This window comes from Nuphar pumila, chromosome 12 (genome assembly GCF_984573655.1).
Source record: "Nuphar pumila chromosome 12, dmNupPumi1.hap1.1, whole genome shotgun sequence".
Classification (NCBI taxonomy): Eukaryota; Viridiplantae; Streptophyta; class Magnoliopsida; order Nymphaeales; family Nymphaeaceae; genus Nuphar; species Nuphar pumila.
In genome coordinates this window covers 36,574,963-36,593,961 of record NC_143260.1, presented here as the reverse complement: position 1 = coordinate 36,593,961, position 18,999 = coordinate 36,574,963, and the positions used below count along the sequence as shown (strand labels likewise).

General features: G+C 38.2%; 1 protein-coding gene across 1 annotated transcript; it reads left to right on the top strand.

Annotated features, from left to right (window-relative positions):
• The first annotated feature begins 6,076 nt into the window (after positions 1 to 6,076).
• LOC149820702 (uncharacterized) lies at positions 6,077 to 17,717 on the top strand. The gene is made up of 3 exons (XM_089983482.1): positions 6,077 to 6,355; positions 6,718 to 6,842; positions 16,896 to 17,717. The coding sequence occupies exons 1-3, from the start codon at positions 6,260 to 6,262 to the stop codon at positions 17,617 to 17,619; spliced, it is 945 nt and encodes a 314-aa protein (XP_089839608.1). The 5' UTR covers positions 6,077 to 6,259; the 3' UTR covers positions 17,620 to 17,717.
• Positions 17,718 to 18,999: the final 1,282 nt, after the last annotated feature.

The following is an 18,999-nucleotide window of genomic DNA, read 5'->3' as shown; positions in this document are numbered from 1 at the left end:
GGTTGATTCTCACTATTTTGACCATGTTGCATACATCCAAAATAACTTACCCATATGAGTTCCAACTAAGGGTTCCTTATCAAGGGTAGCAGATATGATTAGGTCTGACTCGATTTCTGCCCTTATACAAAAAGGAAAAAAGTAAAAAAGAACGAAGGGGTAAAAAGACGTTTGATGATGGTATGGGCAACAAACTGGCTTGGCCAGATCTTTGATGGACAACGGCTTGGTCAAACTTGGCCTAAAAAAGATCCAAACCAAATCTGATATCCAAACCAAATCTAACACTGTAGTTAGATTCGGTAAAGCAGACTAATTCCAGTTAAGAATTGGATTCAGTTTCGGTTGGAGACTTTCCAATGGATATCCATGTCCGATCAGACGTAACAAGATGGATTCAGTTTTACTTTTTTTCTGCTCAATCCAAATCTGGCTCTGAATCCTATCAACCATTATCCAACTAGGTCAGATTTAGTAAATACTACATCAAACACAAATTTCAATCCATTTACATCTCTACTTGAATGTCAAATTGGAAAGTATAAAAATCAAGGAGCAAAAGAAACGCTTCAAGTGCCTGCAAGGGCTTCACACACCTGGTTATGTGGGTCAGCTCAAGGCTTTCAAGTTGAAGGAGATCGAGAGTTCGAAACCCTGGGTGAATGTCGGTTCGCCGCAGGGCATTAGCCAAGTGGGAAATTAACCTGGTGGGTAGGGGGAGAGAGAGAGATCATGCAGTTTTACAATGCGAACACCAACTCCAGGCCACGATCAATGTAATACCTCTCAGCATGTATGGGATGTCCCAACCATAACAGTGAGCTTTTCATATTACATCGGAACACAAACACACACACACACACACGTGTGTGTGCTTCAAGTACAGCAAGTTTGATAGTGGTGTTAGTGTGTGGTAGAGTTGGAAGAAACTTACCAACGGGGTTCCGCTTGTCTCGTAGGAGCAGCTAGTGCACGTCGCCTTGTGTTGGGATGTTGCAGGTTCAAAATCCAATGGTATAGTTGTATACTGCTAGGGGTCTGACTAACCCCCAGCTTGCCCTTCCAAAAAAAAAAAAAAAAGAGTTGGAAGGAACTTAGGAAGCATGCAAATGATTCAAACTATCGTAGGGTCGCGTAAGCCATGCATGGCCAAGTGGTCTGAGGGGCTAGTTCTTGCAAGTCACCCTGAATCAAATCATATCATGTTGACGGCAGATCAGGTGCAATCACATTGTACACTTTGAGTGTTTCGCTGCACCTGACTGCACTCCATCTGCTGTTGGGCCCCACAACTGACGGGCTGTCGGCCAAAGATGGAGGGCGACTAGGTGCAGCAGCTCACTCAAAGTGTACAATGTGATTGCACCTGATCCGCCGCCTGCTCCACATCTTGAAAGCAATGGGGTTTGATCAGGCATCCATCATCTTGAGCATTGTCACACACACCCTGCTAGCCAGGTATGCTTAACTTGAAAGCTAGAGATTATTAGATTTGGGTCCTAGATAATACAGGATACCCTATCAGGTATAGGCCATACGGGATCAGGATGCAACTAGAGCCGGCTGATCTTAATCCAGTACTCCAGCTTGATCCATTTTCTTACTAGGGTTAGCAGTTCTAATAAAATTTGATCTGACCATCAACAGCTTTGATCTTGATGAAATTGGCTACATGCAGAGACGCATCAATTTGAGTCATATATGTCCAGTGACACTACACCCACCCGGGTCGCCCAAGTGGTAGCGGGCTTGGGTAGAAGGTGCTGACCCCTTCATCCCAAGTTCAACTCCAACCCGGTATGCGAGTACCTTTTACTGGTGGGCTCCATAAGGGCTTGGGTGTCAGTCACCCCACCCAGAGATTACCCTCTTCGGTGAGGAACTTCTTCATAAAATAACATGTTTAGTGACATGATATGACACGGTCACATGTGACACGCTATGACATATTTTAGGCACGGATCTCTCTCTCTCTCTCTCTCTCAGCACTTACCCTCGTATCCCAATTTTCACAATCATGTATCCTCGTCTCAATGTGCAGGTAAGATGCCAATGTGGGATGTAAACGGGTCGGTTCGGTTCAGGCATAGCCTTTACTGAATTCGACTTAATTGGATCGTGACTAATCGGATTCAGTGCTGGATCCAAATTCAGATGTGAAAGGGACCAATGCAAGATCTGACTAGAATAAAATGGGCAATCGGATATAATTTCTTTTATATGTACTCGGATTCAGTCCATTAAATTCCAATATAAAATCTCACACCGAATCCAAATCTGATTGTTAATTGGATAATTCTTTCTTTACTAACTCTGACCCAAAGGATCTGAATTCATTAGATGTCTGACCCAAATCAGAACCGTTGACATCCCTCATGCTTATCTCAATAGTGACAATTAAACCTCATCTTTGGGAAAATCTCAGCAAAGTGGTATTTAAAAAAAATCTTGTTTTTCTTAGAAAAATCTCAAGAAAATATCTGTATAAAAAAATAAAAATATATAAAACTATTTATTAAACATATAAATAATTTAAAAAAATTGCAAAAAAAAAGTGTTTTAACAATTTAAAAACATGAATGATATCTTCAAAAGGATTTTTTAACATATCATGTTTTTAGTGGTAAAATATTGGCGATTGAAAATACCCTAATTCTGAATATTATAAAAGCAGAAGCAAGGGTATATCAAGTGCAAAAAACTGAATGCTTTAGAATTTTTTCTTAATTAACATTCTTGTCATGTGAGTTGAGAATGTAAATTAAAAATTTGTATAGGCATCTTCCTAGAGTTTTCATAAAAAAAATGTTGCTTACATGGCACATTTTATTTTTTTTCAAACATTATTGAGTTACTATTTATGACCCGGTTCTCCCTCTTCACGTCTATTCCTCTACTATCCATAAAATAAAGAGTCTCTTCCCCCCTTTTAATAGGCATATAACGAGAAAACGTTCTCTCTCCCCAAAAAGTCTTTTTCTCCTTTTTTTAATAGCCATAAAATTAAATTATTTTTATAAATGTCAAATTATCAATTTATTTATGGTTCTCATTATTGTTTACTTTCAATCTTGATAAATGTATATGATGCAACCTTTCTTTTACCATTTAAATGATCTTATAGAGAGCCCAGCTATATGGTCAGGCTGATTATCTAGTTGCATTAAATTGACCATATTTTTCATAACATCCTCATTACTAGTGACCATAGTGACAAAATAAAAAAAAGGCAAAATATGATCAGCAGTAAAAAACTGTCGACAATTTGATTTTTTTTTTAAATCTCATGTTTCTTTCCGTTCTTGACAATAAAAAACAATTGAAAATTTTAAAATATTTTTTTAAGAAAATAAAAATAAAAATATCTAAAAATAAAAACCATAGATTTTTCATGATAAATTGCCAATAAAAATATAAATATTGCATTTAAATTGTGATATTTATGCTTTGATGACAAAATCATGATATTTTGAAGATATCGCGAGAAATTGCCATTTTTAACTTTTAGGTAATTTCTCATGATATTATCACGTGATTTTCGTAAATCTCGCGATATTTGTCACTATGCCTGTGACTCTCTCCACAATCTCTCGTGAAGCATGACCAAGATCATGAACTTTGATGTTTATGTTAGACCTATTGAAGTTTAGGAATTTGGTTATATTTCAAACACTATCATTAACATATTCCTAGGGGTGTCAACGTGTTGGGTTTGGTTCTGATTTGAGATGATAGTACCTCAGCCGGATCTGGGTCTAATCGGATCTATTATAAGAGAAACCATACCCCAAATCCTATAAGGATTACATGAACCATACCCGAACAATACCCAGTAAAATAATAATTTTTATCATTTTTACATTAAAAAATTATGGATCTTAATCGAAAACCAGGTCGGGACCAGATCTGGTATAAAATTTTGCAATCCATACCTGGATCCATTTATTAATTGGACTCTTCGGTCTGATCCGAATTCTAATCATGTTTATCACCAAACCCTGACCCTATAGGTTTTGGTACGGTTAGGTCCGGGTCAAACCCGACCCATTGACACCCTTACATATATTCCATATATAGAAAGAAGATTTAAGATGCCACGAATAACTGGATACTTTTTTAGGTATTTTGGTGAATAGGAACAATAAGTGCTCCATGAATACTTTGTCTATTTTGGTTATATGAGGCTCAAAACAGTATGATGCATGTTATATCTGTATAATTTGTCTGCCTCCACAGGTGCATTACATGCAATAAATTTGGTAACTGCCACTGGTGGAACTTCCCAGTTTATCCCATACATCCACATAAAAAGATGCATCCAAGCTCACCCTTAGATTATGGAAGCTGAGAGAGAGTTTTGCATTATGGTAAAACTTATTTTATAAAAATTTCAACCCTTCTAAAAAAAATGTTATAAATATCAACCATAATTTGCAAAAATCATATATTGGCCATATTTTCAAATGCATATAATTCTCGAAAAAAGTGCAATATTATCAAAATATCGTGCTTTTATTTTTATTATGTTGTTACATACATTTATATGGTTTATATTCTCATATATATTCATATCTTTCTAAGTGTGGTCAAATAAAGGGTAATATTTGCTACGTGGGTAAGGAACCCTTAGTGAAAAAAATGCAAGTTTTTTTTTATTCTTTTTATCTTTTTTACACATCTAATCCTCTAGATTAAATCTACAAATTAAGTTTAGTAGAAACTAACCTTTGAATCATGTTTTTCTGACTTATACGTCAGATTTTATCAAGATTGCAGTATACCAAAATTTCAAACATCAAAAAACATATTTTTACATAAAAAAACTTTGATGTAAGGATAGTTATTATTTTGATCATGTTGAATACATTGATGAGGTCATATTTGATCAAAACAACCTTCCCTCATGATTTTCAATTAGGGGATTCCTTACCCACCCATGAGGGTAGCAAACGCTATCCGTTCAAATAAAATTGCTAGAGCTGAGATTTATTTTTTGTTTTGAAAGGCAAGCTGGAGTTAGGTACTCTGTGACAAATATCACGAGATTTAAAAAAAATCTTGCGATAATATCATGATAAATTGCCTGAAAGTTTAAAATGGTAATTTCTCGCAAGATTGTCAAACCGTAACAAATATCAGGATATTTACATTTTTAACAGATATTTATCATGAAAACCTTCAAGATTTTTATTTTTAAATATGTTTTATTTATATTTTTTTATAAAAAGTATTTTTTTTATAAAAAGTATTTTTTATATTTTTTATTTCTTTTTTATTGTCAAGATTTTGCCAAAAATGTAAGATTTATGAAAATTTTTAAAATCTCTCAAGTTTTTTTACTGCCGATATTTTGGTGTTTTAACTTTTTGGCACTATGGTTAGGCAGACCCCCACCAGTTATTATTCAACGTGTCACAGGGGTTACCCCGAATAGCGGTTGGTTGCTAAAGGTGAGATTGCAACATCATAACTGAGGGTTTCATAGCAATATCATAACTCAGGGGTTTCAGGTTGGATAAATAAAATGAATTTTAACTTTGCCAAAAAATATAAATAAAATCTAAGATTTTATTTTTTCCTTGCCTAGGTTTTCCCGAGAACTTCTGAAGATTTGTGGCATTGTCGTCTTACCGGTTCTTAAACGTCTTACCCACGATTTAACCACCTCCGAGGGGTAATCTAGCATGGCCAAATCACCCACTGTGATTCAATTTTAACTTTGTCCAAAAAAATAGAAATAAATTCTAAGATTTTATTTAAAAATATATATATCTAATTTAGTATAAGTTTTTCCTAACTTCTGACGATTTGTGGCATTGTCTGCTTACCGGTTCTTAAACGTCTTGCCCACGATTCAACTACCTCCGAGAATCTCTCTCTGTCTCTCTCTCTCTCTGATTATGTATCACTAGGAAGTACAGAAAAGAGTGCTGCTTGTAAAATGATAATAAGAGTAAAGTGCAAGGCTTCCAAATAGGGAGGGTGTGCCTGCGTGTGTCTTGTAACACTGCTCTTTTCAGCCTCGAAAGCAACCTTTTCAACGACATTCTCGATGGGGATGTGAACCAGCCTCGAGGAGAAATGATGGTGGAAAAGGAATTCGAAATGGGTCGAATGATTGTGTTTGTTTCTTTGATAGGTTTTGTGCAAAATGCCTTCTTTCCCATGATGTTGGTGTATTGAAAGTGAATGTTGGGGTGTGTTTGTTTCGCTCTTCTCTCTCCCTCTCTGAGGTGAGGTGGGTGCATGAGGTGAAGGAATGATGGGATCGGAATCGAGCGGGAAGAGGAGTAGAGACCCCGAAGATGCTGTATATCTCGACAATTTTCATTCCCATAAGCGATATCTCAGCGAGGTTTGTTTTTTTTCTCGAAATTGTTCGTGAATGAGGCCAACTGTTCTTTTTTCTTGCTTGATTCTGATCTTGGTGGATGAATAGCTGGTTTTCCTCAAATGGGTGTTCGGTTTTTCTTGATAATCTTCCATGGTTTTCTTTCTGCCTTGTGTTTATGATGGGTATGGTCGTCAAATTGCTTCATTCCTTTGGCTTGGGCTATATTTTTTTTTTTAACAATGGTTTGTTTTTCATTTCATTTTCTTTGGTTGGGATGTTTATGATGATGATGGTCGTGGTGTTTTCCCTCTTCTATTCGTTTTGGTGGTTTTTGGTTTGTGAGTTTTCAAGTTAGTGTAATGATTATTGAAAAACTGTTGCAGATGATGGCATCCAGTTTAAATGGTTTAACTGTAGGAGACTCTCTGGCGGAGAATCACAGAACTTCACCATCTAGATTTGATCCCTTGGATTCGCCGGCAAGATCTGAGATAATCGGCTACTCTAGGTTGACTTACCATTTTGTGTTATTTCCTTCACTGCTAGTTTGAGTGTATTGCACCCATTTTGTGGTATTGGTCTATTAAGAATTATGTGTTATTTCTTTTCTATATGTATGTTTTGGATGGGTTAGGTGCATTGCTAGTTTGTAATTGTTGGCCTGAGACACTCTGTTGTGAAAATTGGACATTGCATGGGATAGTGATTACTGGTTGAAATGTTAATCTTTAGGTTTCCTGTGAGTTTTCTTTTAAGGATGATTTATGAAATTCTACTTGCTTGCTTGTTAAGCCCCAATATTCAGCTTAGATGCCCTGATCTAGTTATGCTGGCTTGTTATCTATAGCTATAACTAGATGCCAGGATGCTATCTTATAGATCTTGATAGAGGAGCATCCAGTGCACAATTTTCTTTGCATTGTTAATAGACTCCTATGAAATGCCTGTTGCCAATAATAACTTCAGTTCTTCATTCCTTTCTTTTTGTTGATCATTGGAATGGGATTATCCATTTGTATATATGGTCAATTGCATGAAAAAATCACAAAAACAGTGTTGTTTGTTGGAGAATGTTAACCTGATATTTCCTGCAGATGTTATCAATTTACAATTTTTAGGATGAGATGCAAAGTTCTGACGTTTTTAATTCTTAAACCCCTGTTTCTGAAATTAGTTAATCACTTCCCTGATGTAAATGTCATGCATTGTATTAATAGACGTGCATCTGCTATCTCATAAGTGTTTCATAGAGGAGCATCCTTTCCATTGTTGTTAGAATATTTTATGGATATTTGTAGCTTAATTGTTAGTTTGATTCCTTCACCATATCTGATTGTAGGGAGTTGCAAGATGGTCATCCATTCAATGTAGACATTCATCATTGTTACATGGAGATGTTATAAATTATGTAACCTTTATTGGAAACTGTTAGGCCAAATTTCCTTTGGATGTTATAAATAGCCCATTTTTAGAGTGGTTTGGGAATTTCTACCTTTTTGTTTTTTGTTAATTTGGTCAAGTGCCATCTGTGGACGAGACAAATCGGGATGACATGCAAAGGAATTTGGTTCAAAATCCTTTTGGTGGTTTTGTTTGTGTTGGAAAGATTTCTTTCTACTAAACCAACAAAAAGGGTGTGTATAACTCTTTTAGGGAGAAGTTGTTTTTTAAATCCTCATTTGGACACCTTTCTCCAGTTTTGAATACCCTCTAGTGCCCGCCTCTCAAACTGATTCCAGTATCCTGTGTGTCCATAACCCTCTTTCTGCTTTCCAAAATGAAAAAATCTCGAAACTACTTTTTTTAAGTTTTGTTTCTTTATTGAGGCTTAATCCAAGATCTGGTTCTTAATTTAAGATTCTGTTTGACCTTGACAAGTTTAAAGTAAACTCTATTGGTGAGAAATACATGCAAATTGTGAAGGCGCAAAATTTTCAAGTATATGATAAGTAGATTTGTCATTAATGAAATACCCTTTTGATTCTTACGTGCTTCAACTGCATAATATGTTTTCTGATATCAACAACCACACTCAAACCACAAGCAAAAGACATCCACACGCCATCCCCATTTCACATGCACACACATACACATGTTCCTCCCTTTTGAAAATGCCAGTGGCAGAACTTATTGTTAATTTTGTATCACCAGGATCTGTTCCAGTGAAATCGAGGAAGGCACGATAGGAAGGGCTGATATCAACCGTATATCGACTGTAGCAATCATCCCACCGCAGCTCTGATATCGATTACTTATATTTGTGTTTACAAACAATTTAGGGTACTAAACTGCCCTGCAACCAAAAATAAAAATTACAACAAAGCCATTATTAAGTGGCACATAACACACACGGGTTTGGATCTGGCTCCAGAAAAAAACCAATCCAATAACCCATTCTGTTTTTCACCCCCTTCAAGTTGTGCATGGTCTTGTACCATGAACAACTTGTTTTTGAGCTTCCAAAACCTGTATTTAGTTAATCCTTTAGTGAACAGGTTTGCTACTTGATCTTCGGTTCTCACAAATTCAGGTTCAATCTCCTTCTCTTCAACATTTTGCCGCACAAAATGTTGATCTATCTCAATGTGCTTGGCTCGACTATGGTGGATTGGATTAAAAGACATGTTGATAGCACTTTGATTATCATATTAGCAAAGATGATTGTGAAATTTCTTCCCCTACTTCCGTCAATATGTGTCTAACCCGCGTAACTTCTGCAGTGGCAGCAGCCATAGATCCGTACTCCGCCTCAGTGCTTGACCTAGCTACAACTTTCTGTTTCTTACTACTCCCGGAGACCAAATTTTGTTCAATGAAAACACAATACCCCGAGACAGATCTTCGCTCATCTAGATCCCCGGCCCAATCTGCATCACTGTAAATAGCAATTTTATGTGCACTTTGTCTTGTCGGCCTTTGCCTGTAGAGAAGTCCATCACCAATTGTCCCCTTTAAATATCTAAGGATTCTTTTGACCGCCTCCATGTGTCCAGCGTGCGGTTCATGCATGAATTGAGATACTTGATTGACTGAGTAGACAATGTCAGGTCAGGTGAACGTAAGATACTGTAACATCCCAACTAGGCTCCGATATCTGGTAGGGTCCTCATATAAATCCCCATCTTGGGCGCTCATTTTTTTATGAAGAATGCTCAGAGTGGCTAAAGGCTTACAGTCCTTCATACTTGCTTTGCTCAAGACATCCACTGTGTATTTGTGTTGGGTGAGTGCCAACCCATCTTCTCTTCTATCAACTTCCACCCCAAGAAAGTATTGCAAGTCTCCAAGGTCTTTCATTTTAAATCTCTGATTTAGCAGTTGTTTCACCTTTGCAATGTGATCCTCTGAGTTACCTATAATAACAATATCATCCACATATATAATCAGTAAAGTAACTACATCTTCACTTTTGAATATAAACAAGGAATGGTCTAGAAGAGATCTGCGAAAACTATATTTTTGTATATCAGACGAAAAACTGTCAAACCAGGAGCGGGACACCTGCTTTAGCCCATAGAGGGCTCTCCTCGATCTGCAAACGTAGTTCCTAGGATCCCCTTCTGCATGTCCAGGAGGTTGTTCCATGTAGACTTCCTCCTTTAAGTCACCATGCAGGAATGCATTTTTTACGTCAAGCTGGCTGAGCTTCCATCCATGTTCAACTGCTAGGGAAATGATAATTCTAATGGTCCCTATTCTCACAACTGGGCTGAAGGTCTTATCATAATCCTGACCTGGCGCCTGTGTAAATCCTTTATCTACAAGTCTTGCCTTATACCTTTCAATGCTTCCGTCTGGCTTGTACTTTATTTTATACACCCACTTGCATCCTACCACATTCATGTTCAGCGATTTGGGGACAATCTCCCATGTTCCACACTCATGCAAAGCTTCCATCTCACCATTCATGGCTTCTACCCATTTCTTAGAGTTATTTGCTTGATAGAATGGGACAAGTTCATCCTCTTTTTGTAAAGCCGTTAGGAACAACTAAAAGTCTGTAGAGAAATTGTCATAACCAACCCATGTTTCAATTGGGTGACGAACACGAGTGGATCTCCTGACATCAAGAGTATACGAGGACGTGGATGGTTGTTCAGTCCCTTGTCTCGAAATAGGTGGATCCTCCCCATTTTGTCGGGTGTAAATGATGTCCTTATATCTGTCTGGTTCAGACGGTAATGTCATTTCTCTTGGGGATGGTGTCTCATCCTCTGCGCCAGTATACCCTTATGACTGCATACAATTTGAAGGACAATTATCATCAATTCTGCTAAAAAATTCTGAGCTAAGCCAAGGATGATAAATTTCGCCCGGTGATGAATCTGCAGGAGTCATGTTGGTTTGAAGATCAAAGTTCAACTCATCAAATATAACATTCCTCGATATCTTGATGCGTTTGCTTATGGGATCATAACATCTGTATCCTTTGTACTCGTTTGCATACCCTACAAACCTGCACTTTAATGCCTTGTCCTGAAATTTGTGCCTCAAGGACCCATCAATATAAACATAGCAAACACAACAAAAAACATGTAAGTCATGGTAGTTGGGATGGACACCAAGAAGAGAGAAATAAGGTGACTTATTTTCCAAAGGAGTCATAGGCAATCTATTTATCACATGTACAGCAAAATGAAAAGCTTTCGTCCACAAAGAAATAGGGAGATTATTGTTATGCATCATACTCATTGCACTCTCAACAATATATCTATGCTTTCGTTCAGCTATACCATTTTGTTGTGGTGTGTGTGGGCAAGACACTCTTTTTCTCATCCCATTAATTTGGAGAAAATGTATGAAGTCACTGGAGGAAAATTCACCGCCTCCATCAGATTAAAAATGTTGAATAGATTTAGAAAACTGGTTTTTGACTAGAGAGTGGAAGTTTTGGAACAAAGAAAAGATTTCAGATTTACTTTTCATAAAGTTATATCCAGGTATAACAGAAGTAGCTGTCGACAAAAATTAAGTAGTATCTGCTTTCATAACTAGAAGTAACAGGAGCAGGTCCCCACACGTCAGAACAAATAATCTCAAAAGGCTTTGAAGCTCTTTTATTAACAGAATTAAAAGGCAACACGTGACTCTTGCATAAACGACAACTGAAACACATATGATCACTCATCCCTGTATTCAGACTATCCTTAAGAATGAGATTATTGGAAACAAGCTTTTCAACAAAATGACTCCCACAATGACCCAACCGACTATGCCAAACATATGGCTTATTACATTAAAAAACATTCATAACACACTTAGTCAACGCTGAAGATGACATGGATGAATTCTTTGAGATGGAATAACCAGGACGAGTAGAATCCAAGATATGTTCTTAAAAGATGTACATGTCCCCTTGCCTTTTTCCCTCAGCGAATGTTTTCCTCGTGCGAAGGTCCTTGACCTGCACAAAAAAGGGAGTGAATTCAACTGAGGCATGATTATCATCGACAAGCTTAGAGACAGAAACGATGTTTTTCTTAATATTGGGAGCATGAAGAACATTAGACAACTTAAGAGTAGAGGTTGGCATAGGAACAATGGAGTTTCCAATATGAGAGAAAAGGTGATGAGTTCTGTCTCCAGTGACGATGCTACTTTTGCCAAAATAGGGGATAGGATTAAGAATCTTACCAGCATTACCAGTCACATGGGTTGCCGCACCAGAGTCAACATACCAAGTCCCCTGATCACTGTTGCTTTAGATTTAATCCCGCCAATGCAGATAACAGTAACTCTCTGATTTCATCATTAGCCTTGGCACTACTAGACTCTCTCTTGACATCTGTTTGTGGGGACTTTCCTTAATTTGAGGATTAAACCAACAATTTGCCTTAATATGTCCTCTTTTATTGCAAAGATAACAAGTGGGTACTGCCTTTTGCCCTTGCACATTTGGCAACATATTTGGTGTAGGCAGCAGTCCACGTCCACCTTGTCCTCCTCTTCCACAAAACCCAAAACCTCCTCATCCTTGCCCATATGACATTCCTGTAGCAAGAACCTCCTGAGCATTTGTGTGAGACTGTGACTCCTCAGAAAAACCCTTCAGAGTCATTTCATACTGAATCAACTTGGCGTGCAACTCTTCAAAAGTAGGGAGGACAGACAAGCACAATAGAGAAGTAACAATCATGTTGTAATCAGGCCCTAGCCCACTCAAAGTTTGCTGGACCATATCTGTGTCACTTATCGTGCACCCCACAATGGCAAGCTGGTCTGTGATAGTGTTCATCTTATTCAAATACTTCGTGATGGTCATACTGTCCTTTCTGAGCAACTGAAACTCTCGCTTCAAAAAAAAAACATTCTCGCCTGCGAAACTTGAGAATATGTCTGAACTAATCTATTCCAAAGCTTGCTAGCTGAACAATCATCAGGTATAGCTACGAGCACCTCCTGCGACAAAGTTGAAGTGATGTAGGACACAACTGACTGATCTTTCTTTTCTCAAGTCTCCAATTCTGGATTTTTGATATACACAGTTGAGGTCGCCCCTTTGTCATCCTTTCTTTCACATGCAATAAATTCTGGCGGAACTGAAATAGTTCCATCCAGATGACCAAAGAGGCCTTGACTCCTTATAAAAGGAATAATATGTCTCTTCCAAGTCAAGAAGTTTGAGGTGTTTAATTTTTCGGAAACAAGTTGATTAAGAAAGCTTGAAGAAAGACCCGAATGAGGTGGGAAGGACGAGAAAGAATCCATAACACAAGAGTAAAGAAAATACAAAACACACACAATTCAATGCTGAGGTGTGAATAAGATTAATCACGAGCCGTCCTTCCTTTACCCCTTTTTTTTTAGGGTTTAGGGTCAACAACTGTCAACAGGCTCAAACATGAAATCAGCTGCCAATAGTCACGTTCAGATCCTACAATCAACCAATATTTTTTGCTCCTTTTTTTATATAAATATATACTTCGGCCTTGAATAGCGTGCAAAACAGATATAAAATGTGGTACACAGTAGAAAAGGAATTTCAACAGAAAACCCAAGCACGTGAATGGCAAATACTGGGCTGAAATCGGGTGATACTTTGAAAAGGAGAGGGAATATGAAATATTTAGTTCTGTTACTTACAGATCTGATCTACAAGAGATGAACAACCACAATGATAAATTTGAGAGGGAGGAGAACATTGATTCTTAAGGAAGAGGCAAGCTTACAAGGAATAGATATAATGTTCAGACGTAACGTTAGCGGGGAGAGACAAAAGAGGAATAACTGGAAGTGGATGATCTGATTTGTAAGTCGATAAAAAAAAAATCACGCAGAAATAGATCTTAGCAGAAGAAGGAGATTCGGATTGGCGGAGTTGAAATAGATTCTGTTTAGAGGCAGATTCGGTAAAAGAGAAGAGAGAGAGGAGATGAGAATGAAGCTATGGAAAATGAATCTTGACTTGGAGATCAGACGTCTCTTTGGTCATACCTTTTAGAGACTTCTTCAAATCCAACAGTGGCTGGCTCTGATACCATGTTAATTTTGTATCACCTGGATCTGTTGCAGTGAAATCGAGGAAGGCACGATAGGAAGGGCTGATATCAACCGTATATCGACTGCAGCAATCATCCCACCACAGCTCTGGTATCGATTACTTATATTTGTGTTTACAAACAATTTAGGGTACTAAACTGCCCTGCAACCAAAAATAAAAATTACAACAAAGCTATTATTAAGTGGCACATAACACACATGGGTCTGGATCTGGCTCCAGGAAAAAACCAATCCAATAACCTATTCTGTTTTTTACTTATGATAAAATATTGGTTATAAAATTTCATTTTGTTATCACTACCATTGAGGACATTTTGCATTTGATTGCCCATTCTCTACTTTCGCAACTTTGTTTATTTTATTATTCCAGCCTTAAAGAGGGGTTGCCAAAATGATTATGTTCTTCTATAGTTCTATTTGTTTATGTGCATGCATGTGCACCTTTTGTTTACTGTTTTACATACCACTTATTATGGAAAATTGTCGGCCATGCATTTTTTTCAACAATCTTCTTTTATATTATTTTTCATTTGTGTTTGCAAACCTCATATATTCTTGAATCTTTTAAATAACGAATTACAAAGAGCATGATTTTGTTCATTTTGTGTTCACCATATAGCTTTTCATGATGTTTTACACTTTGTTATTAGCATGGTAAGAATATACAAAGTGTTAGATAGTGACCTCTGCCAGATTCTTACAGTTAGATGTGGAGTGATAATTTGACCTTTGTCATAACTTTGATAGGCAATGCTTTCTTGCCTCTTCTTCCTCTCTTTTAACCCTTTCTAGTTTTTTCTTTTTCTAGAAGATAATGCATAGGTTTGGGGCAGATATTGATAATGGCTGATATGGGAAGATTTCCTTGGTTGACTAGGAGACTATAACATGTAACCCAAAATCTAGTGGATTGTGTTTTGCCAAGAGTTGTCAATCAAGGAAGCAGGAGCAGAAAGAGATTCGGGAAGAGGAAGCGGGAGGCGAGGCACTTCTAAAATTTTAGGAAGCGGGAAGCACAGGACGACTTAGAAGCGAATCGAGAATCATCTTGGAAGCGAGAAGGGAAGCGAACCGGAAGCGACCTAGGAAGCAAACCCAAAGCGAATAAGAATCGAGTTTTCCCGATATTAGACAAAAAAAATAATTGTTAAAGGCTCCAAGGCCCCCCAAAAAAGAAAACTTGTATCTTGATATTGGGAAGTGAGTGGGAAGTGAGCGGTAAGCGAGTGGAAAGCGTCTGGAAAGCGTGGAAGCATGCTTCCTAATTAAAAATGGCGCTTCCCCGTATGTTTCGAAAGTGCTATGTTTCACGCTTCTGAAGCGTGTTTCGGGGAAGCACACTTCCCCATTCCTATGGGTGCTTCCGGTAACCTTGGTTTTGCCTTGTCTCCATTGTCTTGGGAGTAGTTTGGGTGGTGGATTCCATTTTCCAATCATAAGTGAGTGGAAGTGATTTGTTGTAGCTATAAAAAAAAAGTCTTTTCTGGGGCCGAGGGCCCAATTGGATTAGACATGAGGGCATTGTGGAAGAATTTTATGAAGTCCATGTATTTGTTTCTTTAGAATCTTTACGTTCTTCAGATATGGATTTTGCTGTGGTAGGACGATCTAGCTTTTTGGGACCTTCGGAGAAGGATGTAGTAAATCCACAAATTTTATATAGGTTGAAAGGTTCGGAAGTTGTTGAAACTTGAGATGAAACTTTTTGGGACCCCAATTGTTTTGGGATGAAGGCGTAGTTGTTGTTGTTGAAAGGTTCGGAAGTGATCCTTTTAGTTTAATGGATGACTCATTGGGGATGCTAGAACTAGTAAATCCATCTTATTTGGAGTTTTCTTCTTTTTCTCTTGTTTCTCAAGTCTTTTATGGAAACTTGAGATATTAAGATCCCACTTTCCAAGTCATGAAAGTAGCTTAATTTTATCTTATCTTTGTTTTTTTTTTAATGAAAGGAACCATCCATGCAGGGCAGTTGGGGAAGGTCTAACAAGCTCAACCGTCTCTTTGCCAATTGCCCCTTGTGGATGTAAAACATACGGATACCCCTTCCCCACTGCCTGCTGGGTAGGTCTCAACATCACTTTGGCCTTGCAGTAAGCGACACACTCCAGGTATCAAACCTTCAATGTCCTTCAGCTTGAATGCCTTAAGCCAACCCACCTAGCCAGGCGGTAAGAGACACGCTCCAGGTATCGAACCTTCAATGTCCTTCAGCTTGAACGCCTTAAGCCGACCCACCTAGCCAGATGTGAGAGCCCTTGTGGTCATTTTTTTCTTGTCTTTTAAAGGTAATAAGACTAAATTGTGATCATCACAACGGTTCGAGCTTGGGGCATGATATCATGCATGATTTAGCCTAGACTGGATTTGATTTGTCTGCTATTCCCTTGTATTTGTTTGTACTTTCTATTATCTAACCAAAGGAACATCAATGCGTTAAGCCATCTCACTAGGCTTTGAAAGAACTGCTGATGGGCTGTTCCTTTTTCTTTTTCCTTTTTATTTTTGAGGAGCTTCTGTGTTTCCCTGCTTGATTGAAACCTCTTGATCACCCTTTAGAATGTGGAAATTTTTTGCTTGAGTCAATATTTTTTGTGGCATTCTCTTAGTAGGTGAGTTACTTGATTGAGGATGGAATTGATTGAGAACAAGCACATTATGGAACCAGTTGTGGTCCAAGTCTGATTGATCTCCACCAAGTTTTTTTGGATCAGAAAAGTTACTCCACCTATCTTGAGCAACTTGGAGGCTCATCACCCTTAAAGATCAAGCGCTCATTGAGCATGTTCTGGTGTTTGTGGTGCATGGTTCAAATAAATGCATCCTTATGACATCATACTTCAAGTAACATCAAATTTGTCTGTGAAATTGGGCTTTTGTATGCTACTAGTTACAGGGATGACTTTTATGTGGTCTAGATGTACAATTTGGTTCTATTCTTGTCCTTGTATTTAGACTAACATACAGAAAGTATGTTTGTTTAGGGATGAATCTTGAATAAAGGTTTTGTTTCATTCTTTATTCGGTTCTAGTTTCATGTCTTGTTTATTTTCCATTTCAGGGATGAACTGTCTTCACCATATTCTCCTATGTCAGAAGATCCAGATGACTCCAGATGCTGCGAACAATCCTTGAGCATCACCATGGCCCAAACTGACGGCTTCTCCAGACCCACTAGTCCAGTTTCTCCTTGTAGACATTATCACAAATCAGTATTTGGCTGCCCATCGATCCCTACCACAATTGCAGCTTCTTCAATGTGCATTCCTTCTCTTGTAATGGGTAGCTCTCAGCAGAGGCAAAGGAACTCAGATTCAGAGGGCAGGTTCCCTTCCTCACCCAGTGATATTTGCCACTCTCCTGACTTGAGGCGTGCTGCACTCTTGCGCTCTGTGCAGATGAAAGCACAACCACAGAGGCCACTGGCCTTTGATTTGCCATTTGGTACCCGCCCTGCCATTCAACATTTTGAAGAGACTGATGAGCAGTCTCGCTCTTTTACAAAACTTATGGTTGATGAGAGGGGATATCCATTTGTTCCTGCGACCAGAAGTTCAGAGTGCGTTCCAAACTTGCTTCTTGAAGAATGCTCAACGATGGGCATAGCTGAGGACCAATCATGCCAACAGAAATGTTTCAGAAGGATAAACTTGAAAGACGATGCAGGAAGAGGGATTATGGAAACTAGGGAGGAAGTTTTTGGAGAGAATGGGGTAGAGACAGAGTTGTTAAGTGGTAGAAGGTCAGTAATTGGACATTCCAAAGCTTGTGGTGCTTACAAATGAATATGCATGTAGTCAATGTGTATGTTTTGTATTAGAATAGTTGGGAGGATCATGCCCTGTTATATTAATCAAGAAGCACATAAAAATTGTGCTTTTTGTTGAACACAAGTCCATGTCTAACAAGAAGCTAATTCCAAGTTGAACTCTGAGCAGTGTGCTCTAAGGCTTCAAAGGACTAGGTCCTTGTGGCCTTTGTAGATGGCAGTGGATAGGGGTTTTTTCTTTTTTGTGTTTTTTACTTGGGTTCCAGCGGCTTTTACTGACAGGCCTCTATAAAACCTTTGCAGAGAGAGAGAGAGAGAGGTTTTGGACTTTCACGTTTAAGATTGTGTTTTTTCGACACAGAAAGCTGGGGTTAGGCAGACCCCTACCAGTTATACAACCATACCATTTAGGGTTCGAACTTGCAACGTCCCAACACAAGGTGACATGCATTAACTGCTCCCCCCCCCCCCCCCCCTTACCAGGGAGTGCATTCAATTTCGATCTTGCGGCTAGGGATGACTTCCATGGATGTTGAGGTATATGATCATCACCCTTGGCTAGGAAGGCAGAGCCCTTATAGTCTATTTTCATGTTTAGTGGTTGATTAGTATGGATATTCATGTAATTTATAGACTTTTCAAAATCAGCAACAAAAGATGGTATTTGCCCACCTCCATCATACCTTAAATACCGATTTTTTTTACCCTCATCATGATCATGATTTGAAAAGTCCATCAACGTCCTTTTAATATACAATCAATACCAAAAACTAGCTTTTAACAAAAACAAGGTATATAATCAGCAGTCTAAGAAAAGAAGGTTTAGGCTTTGCAGTTGAACAAATAGAAGATTTTGATCATGTTTGAGTTCAAGGCAAGGAATAAGAAAATACATAGGGATACGTCATTGGATGAGTACTCGATTGGACCTCAACTGACTGCAGAAAACAAGCAGCTCATGACATTAGAACGCTTATATATATGATTTCAGCATCCTAGTAAAATTTTCACTTCTTTCAAAGATCATGTTCACGCATTGTGGATTACTTGACTCCTAGAAAAGGCATGATTCAAGAACCCTCTCTCTCTCTCTCTCTCTCTCTCTCTCTCTCTCTCTCTCTCTCTCTCTCTCATGCACATGCAGACATCACTTATTAAATTTATTGATTTGTTTTAGCGCATTCGCATGATCATTAAGAAAATAACACACCGCAGATTAACATAAAGATACTCCTATTTCATCATAATCTTAGAGTTCCAAGGTTTGAGGCATCTAAATCCGTCATTAAATAAAATTTTAACTTGTTATAATAGTAACTTGGCTTGTTTCTCATTGGGCTGACCAAATCGGTTGACACCTTGAGCTCTTCTTCAAGTCCTTGTGTTCTTAGAGTTA